Source organism: Coregonus clupeaformis, chromosome 27 (assembly GCF_020615455.1).
Source record: "Coregonus clupeaformis isolate EN_2021a chromosome 27, ASM2061545v1, whole genome shotgun sequence".
In the NCBI taxonomy this organism is placed as follows: Eukaryota; Metazoa; Chordata; class Actinopteri; order Salmoniformes; family Salmonidae; genus Coregonus; species Coregonus clupeaformis.
Window position 1 is genome coordinate 18,170,717 of NC_059218.1, and position 10,672 is coordinate 18,181,388.

A 10,672-nucleotide genomic window follows, 5' to 3' on the forward strand; every position below is an offset into this window, starting at 1 on the left:
GTCAGTGATGACCGTTCAGTGTTCCCTCAGCTTTGGCCAATCCCTTGCATTGAAAGAAGGCATCCTGGCAAGGTTCACGACCCAGGAAGGTCTTCAGCATGTCCCTTCCATCCACAGAGCCATCAGCCTCCAGAATCAGCCTCCTGTACTCCTTCACCACCTGATGATAAGATGGGCATACAGAACATGCCAGTCAAAAGCCATGATAAATGGTGTAATATTACTGACACACAAGGTCACATTCAAAGATGCTTGCCAATCAAAGAGAACTTGCAGGCTTAAATTCTATTTCTTCTTAAAAGTATAGATGCATAAAAAAAATGGAATATGGTAACTCAAGATGAATGTTGAGTGGAGTGGATTGACTGTGCCACACCTTAGGGTTCATTATTCCTCTCCATTTTAAAACTGACGAATATGCCCATGGAGTAGACCTCGCTCCACAGGTAGCCATAGTCCTTACTGCACATCGTAGCCCCCAGCCAAGTGACTGAACCTGGCTGTCATATTAGTGCCTGGAGGAAAATTAATAATTTTGTATTCTTTGAGAACAATACATCATTACAGGAGGAACATTGCTTTAAATTGTCCATTCATATTCTAATTTAAATGGCATTATATTGTCGCTGGTGTAAGACTTGGAGTAGCGGAGATCCCCAGGATGTCTTGGCAGTGCTTGACGAACACATTTACATTACATTTACGTCATTTAGCAGACGCTCTTATCCAGAGCGACTTACAAATAGGTGCATTCACCATATAGCCAGTGGGATAACCACTTTACAATAAAAACATATTTTTTTGTGTTTTTTTTTTTTTTTTAGGGGGTAGAAGGATTACTTTATCCTATCCCAGGTATTCCATAAAGAGGTGGGGTTTCAAATGTCTCCGGAAGGTGGTGAGTGACTCCGCTGTCCTGGCGTCGTGAGGGAGCTTGTTCCACCATTGGGGTGCCAGAGCAGCGAACAGTTTTGACTGGGCTGAGCGGGAACTATGCTTCCGCAGAGGAAGGGGAGCCAGCAGGCCAGAGGTGGATGAACGCAATGCCCTCGTTTGGATGTAGGGACTGATCAGAGCCTGAAGGTACAGAGGTGCCGTTCCCCTCACAGCTCCATAGGCAAGCACCATGGTCTTGTAACAGATGCGAGCTTCAACTGGAAGCCAGTGGAGTGTGCGGAGGAGCGGGGTGACGTGAGAGAACTTGGGAAGGTTGAACACCAGACGGGCTGCGGCATTCTGGATGAGTTGTAGGGGTTTAATGGCACAGGCAGGGAGCCCAGCCAACAGCGAGTTGCAGTAATCCAGACGGGAGATGACAAGTGCCTGGATTAGGACCTGTGCCGCTTCCTGTGTAAGGCAGGGCCGTACTCTCCGAATGTTGTAGAGCATGAACCTGCAGGATCGGGTCACCGCCTTGATGTTAGCGGAGAACGACAGGGTGTTGTCCAGGGTCACGCCAAGGCTCTTCGCACTCTGGGAGGAGGACACAATGGAGTTGTCAACCGTGATGGCGAGATCATGGAACGGGCAGTCCTTCCCCGGGAGGAAGAGCAGCTCCGTCTTGCCAAGGTTCAGCTTGAGGTGGTGATCCGTCATCCATACTGATATGTCTGCCAGACATGCAGAGATGTGATTCGCCACCTGGTTATCAGAAGGGGGAAAGGAGAAGATTAGTTGTGTATCGTCAGCGTAGCAATGATAGGAGAGGCCATGTGAGGATATGACAGAGCCAAGTGACTTGGTGTATAGGGAGAATAGGAGAGGGCCTAGAACTGAGCCCTGGGGGACACCAGTGGTGAGAGCACGTGGTGCGGAGACAGCTTCTCGCCACGCCACTTGGTAGGAGCGACCGGTCAGGTAGGACGCGATCCAGGAGTGAGCCGTGCCGGAGATGCCCAGCTCGGAGAGGGTGGAGAGGAGGATCTGATGGTTCACAGTATCAAAGGCAGCAGACAGGTCTAGAAGGACAAGAGCAGAGGAGAGAGAGTTAGCTTTAGCAGTGCGGAGAGCCTCCGTGACACAGAGAAGAGCAGTCTCAGTTGAATGACCAGTCCTGAAACCTGACTGGTTTGGATCAAGAAGGTCATTCTGAGAGAGATAGCAAGAGAGTTGGCTAAAGACGGCACGCTCAATAGTTTTGGAAAGAAAAGAAAGAAGGGATACTGGTCTGTAGTTGTTGACATCAGTGGGATCGAGTGCTTTTTGAGAAGGGGTGCAACTCTCGCTCTCTTGAAGACGGAAGGGACATAGCCAGCGGTCAAGGATGAGTTGATCAGCGAGGTGAGGTAGGGGAGAAGGTCACCGGAGATGGTCTGGAGAAGAGAGGAGGGGATGGGGTCAAGCGGGCAGGTTGTTGGGCGGCCTGCAGTCACAAGTCGCAAGATTTTATCTGGAGAGAGAGGGGAGAAAGAAGTCAAAGCATAGGGTAGGGCAGTGTGAGCAGGACCAGCAGTGTCATTAGACTTAACAAACGAGGATCGGATGTCGTCAACCTTCTTTTCAAAGTGGTTGACGAAGTCATCCACAGAGAGAGAGGAGGGGGGGATTCAGCAGGGAGGAGAATGTGGCAAAAAGCTTCCTAGGGTTAGAGGCAGATGCTTGGAATTTAGAGTGGTAGAAAGTGGCCTTAGCAGCAGAAACAGATGAAGAAAATGTAGAGAGGAGGGAGTGAAAAGATGCCAGGTCGGCAGGGAGTTTAGTTTTCTTCCATTTCCGCTCCGCTGCCCGGAGCTCTGTTCTGTGAGCTCGCAATGAGTCATCAAGCCACGGAGCTGGAGGGGAGGACCGAGCCGGCCGGGAGGATAGGGGACACAGAGAGTCAAAGGATGCAGAAAGGGAGGAGAGGAGGGTTGAGGAGGCAGAATCAGGAGATTGGAGGGAGAAGGATTGAGCAGAGGGAAGAGATGATAGGATGGAAGAGGAGAGAGTAGTGGGAGAGAGAGAGCGAAGGTTGCGGCGGCCCATTACCATCTGTGTAGGGGCAGAGTGAGTAGTGTTGGAGGAGAGCGAGAGAGAAAAGGATACAAAGTAGTGGTCGGAGACATGGAGGAGAGTTGCAGTGAGAACACCTTGGCAGTGCCCGCTTGGGACTTGGTATGCTGAGAATGGTCCACTTTACTGAGCACTACCTGAACAAGACAGGCACAGGAGTGGGAGTGTATTGGATGTCAAGTTATTTTAGGGTATTTTAACAAATATTTTAGATTTGAAGGGAACAGACATGCATGCTACCAAAGACTATGCATGCTATCCAATAGATATATACAGTACGATAGATCCAATAGGATAGATCCAGTAGGATAGATACAATAGTATAGATGCACTACTTATTTCTTAGTTACCTTATTACATATGAATGGGTGAATTGGTGGAAAGGTGACTGTATGTGTGACCTCTGACCTGTGTTGGCGACTCGGGAGGCGATGAGTTTGTTGAGCAGATTGTCGGGGATGGGGCTCCTTCTCCCATACCCAATTCTCCAGTATCTGAGATGGCACCTCTACAAAGTCTGTCTCCACAAGGGTTCCACTGAACTCTGAGAACGTCGTCTAGGGAGGGAGATTAGAATACACTATAGCTTTTCAGGACCAGGCTGGTGATCGTTGCATCGAGGCTAGTGTTGAATGTGCACCCAATGAAACTCAACTGTGAAGTAGGGGACATGGAAATTATATCAAAATGGAGTGGACGCCACCGTACCTCAATTTCAATTAGCTGTTTAATTTTCAAGTTTTTTTTCAACAATTTATGATTGTAGTGCTAGAAAAGTTATTGAAGCACACAATTTTAATAACAGAGGCTGCTGACTCACAAACATATTCCAGATCTGACTATTGGTAAGACATTACCTATTTATTAAATATCTATTGCATTTATATCTGAATACTGTGTAATACAGTTTTACAGTTCTAAATGGTCCTCTGTAGCTCAATTGGTAGAGCATGGCTCTTGTAACGCCAGGGTAGTGGGTTCAATCTCCAGGACCACCCATACGTAAAAATTTATGCACACATGACTGTAAGTCACTTTGGATAAAAGCGTCTGCTAAATGGCATATTATTATTATTATTACATTGATTTATTGATAGGCCATGCATACAGAAAACGGATAGGCTATTCATAAAATAAGAAATTACTGTTGTGCAATAGGAGTCTTTGCCATACTGACAAGTTGTTTAGGTCCGGTCAGGGGTCATACCTAGAAAGCATGCCACATGTTGGTATTCTTGGCCATGTTCATCTCAAGTACATTGTTGGCGTGGGTACTCTAAGCCAGTAGCTGTGCCCCCTCAGCTTGATCAGCTGCTCCAGAATGACTGTGTTTACCTGCAACAAGACATAAAAGGTGACACTTTCAGGAAGTCTGGCACATGTGGTCACAAACACTGCATGTTGACTTCTATGAGAACTCTCTGAACTCTATCAATAAATTGTTGAGACTTGAGACTAAGATACATGAACTAAACTGGTCTTGGGGATACCCTGAAATAGATGGCTAAACTTATTATGTTCTTTTATTTTTTACAAGGGTGCCTGGATTTCTGAAGGAACTGCACCCCTTGGCACCCTTATAATTCCAAACTTTGTTATAGTAGATGCCAAGTGGCATACCAACATTGCAGATAAAAAATCAATCAACCAACCAACCAACCAACCAAACAAACAAACAATAAATCAATGAATATGTGACGAATACTGAGTATACGAAGAGGCAGGACACAGAAGCAGGAATTAACAAGGTCAAGGTTTACTTAACAAGGCGAAATAACAAAGATAGAGTAAACGACACGAAGCTAAACAATCACACACAACATCATCCAGAACATTCCAGGGCTAAATAGGGGTGGTGATGAGATGCAGGTGCACTGGAGGTGATTAGGGTGCGTTGGTTTTCCATTCCGGTGTTGCCGAGGTGGTGCGCTCAGACCTGGCGAATCAGAGCGCCGGAGGGGAGCAACGGGAGGAGACGTGACAGAATAAAACAATACATTCATCTATTATCAATGTAATTTGTATAGCACTTTTTACCAGTACAAGTGGACCAACAGCAGGAGGTTTACCTCCTAACACCTGCTGTGGAAAGCAGTCTCCATCTTTCTCCTGGTCTCATCAGAGGGTAGTAGTGAGGGTATGCCAGGGTCACCTTGTAACACCCGTCTGCCGTCTTCTCCAGCCCATTCAGATAGCTATCCGGTAGCCCACCTTGAAGGTAAAAAGCAGGAGTCAAAACCCAAATATTCTGAGAACATGGTAAGGATATATGAAGAATACATTACAAGGATATATGACTACAAGGATATACACTGAGTGGACAAAACATTAGGAACACCTTCCTAATATTGAGTTGCACCCCCTTTTGCCCTCAGAACAGCCTCAATTCGTCGGGGCATAGACTCTACAAGGTGTCAAATGCGTTCCACAGGGATCCTGGCCCATGTTGACACCAATGCTTCCCACAGTTGTGTCAAGTTGGCTGGATGTCCTTTGGGTGGTGGATCATTCTTGATACACACAGGAAACTGTTGAGCGTGAAAAACTCCAGCAGAATTGTAGTTCTTGACATACTCAAACCGGTGTGCCTGGCACCTACTACCATACCCTGTACACTCAGTGTATGAAGGACAATCATGAATAGTTCTTTCATTTTTTTTGTGCTGGTTCTGCTTGCTTAGTTCATTTTCAGTGAATGTTAGATGCGTGTTTTTGGCATTCAGATTTTGGTTGAAGTTGATTGAAAGTTCACTGATGAGTTTTGACAATCGTAGGATTTCCTTGAGAGAGAAAAAATGGCCACATTGGTATGAGAACTCTACAATGTCGAAAGTATAGGCCATTTGACTTTTAGCTCTACAAACCACATAAAAGCCACATTTCAAATCTTCCCCCCAAATTGTGTAGTCTTCACCACTTAAGTGTCACTGAGGAATCCTGTCCCTTATGTGTATGAAATGCCAAAGCTTGTATTACCTCCTGTATATCCTTTGACAAGTGGAATCCTTTCCTCTTCCCTGTGATAGGACAGTCTAAGAATCGCTTGGCCTCAGGCGTTAGATTGTCCAGCTGGTTCTCCTGCAAGAAAACATTAGACCACTCTCTGAGGATGCAGTTCAATATTTCCCATATGTCCCATTGATCTGTGGCGCGATAACTGTGTGTGTGTGTGTGTGTGTGTGTGTGTGTAGTTCTGTCAGTCCGGCCAGGTCTCCACCTCTGGCAGGCGTTGGAGCAGTCTCCACCGTTACGTCTGTCAGTACTTAGACAGCTTCCAGGACCACGTGACAGTGAGGACTTAATCTGATCTCAATTAAATAGCTGTGTCCATGGACACAACTTAAAGGAAAATTCCATGCAAAAATTATATCTTGGTATTTGTTTCATTAGTCCAAATGCCAAAGGCATCATGCCAGCTGTATTCCTGGATTTTGAAAGTTATATATCTTGAAAACATGATTGGTAAAATGAAAAACATTTTGGGTCTATATCAACAATGGACTAATTAAACAAATACCAAAATATAGTTTTTGGGTGGAGTTTTCCTTTAAGTACAAAGGGTATTAAACACAGTAGTATGGAGAGAACACTGTACCCTCTCAGTGTTTTGGCAGTACACACTCTTCCTGATGATTCATCCAAATCAATTGATTGATAATGAAATAATGTGTGAATATGTGGATGACCGGTTGACTACCTATGATATGTGAACATGATAGTCAGTGGAGTAACAGTGGTTTTACCCGGGATTAAGCCACTTCGTATTGGCTGGTACCAGACCGTTATCAGGTCAAATTACAACTGTAGACTAAATATGAACCAATGATATCAAATTAGGGCACATTTAGAAAGAATGAACTCTAGCCAAAGCCAACAACTTTATTACATAACACCTCAAAATTACCTTGAAATAAACATTTTTCTCCTGTCCCATTTTTTGTCATAACTGATTTTGGCCATGTGTGTATGTTTATGTGTATATTGTACTTATAATAATTAGTTAATAGGTACTTAAAGGAAAGATTCACCCAACAGACTCATCAAATAACGTTGCCACGAGCAGCACCGGAGATATTGAGATGAGCGAGATGCAGTGTTGCCAACTCCTCAGTAAGGAAAGTAGCTATTGTTTCACGTCAGTCTCCAAAAGTCTCCAATAACACCAAAAAAAGTCGCTAGATTTGTCGCTAGTCGCTTTTTTGAAAATGTGTCGCTAGAGGGGTCTGAAAACTCGCTAAATATAGCGACAATGTCGCTAAATTGGCAACACTGGCGAGATGCAAGACTTCGCTCTCACATAGTTACACACCGTATCTGCGCCTGTGCACGGTTTCCACTTCACGCTGTGTACAGTGTCGTATCCAGGGAAGTGAGGGAACCAAAACAGCGGAGAACCTGACCCTTGCGCTTCAACGCTCTTAGTTGTTGCGGAAATTGACCCAATATGCTGTTTACTTTCTGCATCTACGTCATATCGCTGAGTCTACCTTTAACTAGTTAGTACAGTATGTAGTTCGTTAGTTGTACCTTTAAGGCAATAACTCTCTGAAACACGTCTTCCCTCATACTCGTCTCCACTTCAAAGTCAGACAGCTTCTTGTTGGCCTCTGTGCTCACTGACCGCACCTCCTTACAAGCAGACACATACTTGGGGAAGTCCAATATGGCGCTGTGCTGGAGAACAAATGCAGGCAACATAATGGTGGCATATTCAACTGGTCCAGAGTAGACTATATAAATACATTATACATTAGTGGACTAGGGAAGAAACAAAAGGAGGTTTATGCTCAAACAACTGGAGCAGAAGTGTTGCCTAAAATGAGTAATTACTGCATAAACATGTGAAGCGAGAGACATCTCCATATAAAAAAGTTAAGATTTTTACAAGGTTTCAACATTCAAAACACATTTGTGACCTTTTGACCAACATAGATCAGTGTGGCCAAGATCAGACAATAACTTAGCTGCATATTCGAATTTGATGGTGTTTTCAAAGGACACCTGTTCTACATCCAGAGATCCAATGTAGTAATAGACCTGTTTGATCCTCTGGACCAGGCTCTCTGTCACGTTCTTCATCTGATCTGGGGCCAGATTCCATCTCAGGGCATTCCTGTTGTTGCAGTCTGCTGAGTTACCTGCTATGGCGACCTGGGAACAGTTTCTGGCAGCAGGTAACACCAGCCCATTCTGCAAGGTCATTCTCACACTGGGTTTAAAACCAGACACTCTGGACACAAAATACAAAATAACAAAAACTCATGTGCATGACAGTACATTTGCAACTTTGTCCATTTCATATAACCTCAATGTGATTTCATTTACTTGAAATACTGTAAATTCTAGGAAATATACTGAAATGCTAAGAAATCTAGGAAATATTTATCTTAAGCTCTAACCATTACACAAACCCATATTTAGACTTAATGGCACCAGTCTTTTTTAAAGCAAAGATTGTGTTCGGAGATAAACTGTTTAATACTTAATGCCAGATGATGTTTGCTTTTATTAATGGCCTTCAAGACTTTCGCATGATCGCCATTACCACTCCAATGCATTTACCAGATGACTGACAACTGATCCCACAACACGTATTAGTGAAGCAAGTGGTTACAGGCCTAGTTAGCTGTAAGATGATGGTAGGCTATGTCATAAAATGGCTTTGTTGTGCTTTTGTAAGAATAAAAAGTGGCTATTAAAATTAAATTAAAATATATAAAAGCATAACTAAAGTTGCCATAGGTTACTGTAGCAGTCATTTCAGGTGAAAAGGGAGAGAAATAGCTGTTGCAGTGTGTTATCTTTCCTAGAAGAGACATTGCCAATGTTACTTACAGTACACAGAAAAAACGATCTTCTTTTTACCTCAAATGAATCTATAGGGGCCCGAAATTATTGACCCCCTTGATAAAGATGAGCAAATGATTGTATAAAATAAATAATTCAAATAATGAGTTATATTGTAGCTCCAAAATACAATTGCTCAGAGAAAGATATTTTGAAATACTTTTTTTTCAACAAAAAAAAGGTAGGGGTCAAAATTATTGACACCCCTAAAGATTCTTAGAAATAAAGTAGTCAAAAGTTTAGTATTTGGTCCCTATTCCTAGCACACAATGACTACATCAAGCTTGGTACTCCACAAACTTGTTGGATGCATTTGCAGTTCGTTTTGGTTGTGTTTCAGATTAATTTGTGCCCAATAGAAATGAATGGTAAATAATGTGTAATGTATTGTGTCATTTTGGAGTACAGTTTTGAATAATGATGAGTGGGAAAGTTACAAAGGGTCAAACATCATACCCCCGTTATTGGTAATGGTGAGAGGTTAGCTTGCCTGGCTACCCAAACTCCTTGCTCTTGCCAAACGCTACGCCACACCCACGGACGTTAGTTTCTTCTCCGCAATGAGTCTGGATCTGAGTACCTCCCCGACAATTTCTAGAACACAAACACATTCTAACCGTTCTAATTGGTCCCAGAAACCGATGTGTTGGGCCAGTGCCAGGTAAAGCAGCGTTTTGAAAATGTGTCATTGGCTTTGATACTCACTCTGATTGGTTAGAGATGATCCAATCGCTGACTACTTTGTTTTGTACAACACCCTTCATTTTGACATCACCACAAACGACTTCAATGATGGCAGTCTCAGACTGAAATATATAGCGAACATAAAGCAGCAGAATAATTCAGTTTGAGTAATCAGGCATGAGGTTAGCATGTCTTGGGGTTATGATCTTTGACCCTGTAATGTTCTCACTCATCATTATTAATTCAGGAATATCCATAATCATGGTAGCATCCACATTAATGTAGACATGTTTAGAAACATATTATATTCTTATTTATTATAAAAGTGACTCCAAAATGACACAACACATTATTTGCCATTAATTTCTATTGGGCACAACATAATCTTAAACACAACCAAAACTAACTGCAAATGCATCCAACAAGTTTGTAGAGTCACAGGCTTGATGTAGTCATTGCGTGCTAGGAATATGGGACCAAATACTAACTTTTGACTACTTTATTTATAAGAATCTTTATGGGTGTCAATAATTTTGAACCCTACCTTTTTGAAAAAAAAAAATATATTTGTTAAACAAAATGTTTTTCTCTGAGCAATTTTATACAGTCATTATTGCTCATCTTTATCAAGGGTGTCAATAATTTTGGACCCCACTGTATATAATGAAACACTTCTTTCTGGCCAGAATTGCAAGTTGTTATTAACTACACTGTAACAACTGTCAGCGTGTCCCAAACTCAGGGCTGGGGACCCAAGGGGTGCATGTTTTGGTTTTTGCCCTAGCACTACACAGCTGATTCAAATAATCAACTCATCCTAAAGCTTTCATTATTTGAATCAGCTGTATAGTTCTAGGGCAAAAACCAAAACGTGCACCCCTTGGGGTCCCCAGGACCGAGTTTGGTAAACGCTGGTGTAAGTAGTAGCTCTACAATGTTGCAGTGTGTAAGCTTTCTGTTAGATTGTCACTAGGCTGTTCTGTACAGACAATAACATTAACAAGACAATGTTACAGTTACACACAGCAGTTCTAAAACAGTTGTTGTTACTATTGGTAACACTGGCTCAAAAGAACATGTATCAAGAACATATCAGGTGCAAGCGCCTATAGTTTCTATAATAAACAGTATACCTTTGAGTCCTTGCGAT

The 10,672-nt window shown here is 43.0% G+C and overlaps 1 protein-coding gene across 5 annotated transcripts in view; it reads right to left on the bottom strand.

Moving 5' to 3' along the window:
* The window catches only part of LOC121541586 (neurolysin, mitochondrial-like), a 12,503-nt gene continuing 1,831 nt past the window's right edge, over positions 1-10,672 (bottom strand). The window contains exons 2-9 of one of the 5 annotated variants that reach the window (XR_006657515.1): positions 8,029-8,221; positions 7,519-7,665; positions 5,968-6,069; positions 5,061-5,202; positions 4,199-4,326; positions 3,400-3,548; positions 377-515; positions 1-160 (exon numbers count right to left, since the gene is read on the bottom strand). Coding sequence is in view for 1 of the 5 variants with exons in the window: in XM_045208064.1 (XP_045063999.1) it covers positions 5,179-5,202; positions 5,968-6,069; positions 7,519-7,665; positions 8,029-8,221 (466 nt within the window). In the remaining 4 variants the exon portion in view is untranslated. Of the gene's footprint in view, positions 516-3,399; positions 3,549-4,198; positions 4,327-4,888; positions 4,928-4,963; positions 5,203-5,967; positions 6,070-7,518; positions 7,666-8,028; positions 8,222-10,672 lie in introns of those variants that run through there. The other 4 variants (XR_006657516.1, XR_006657514.1, XR_006657517.1 and 1 more) reach the window with 4 other exon arrangements.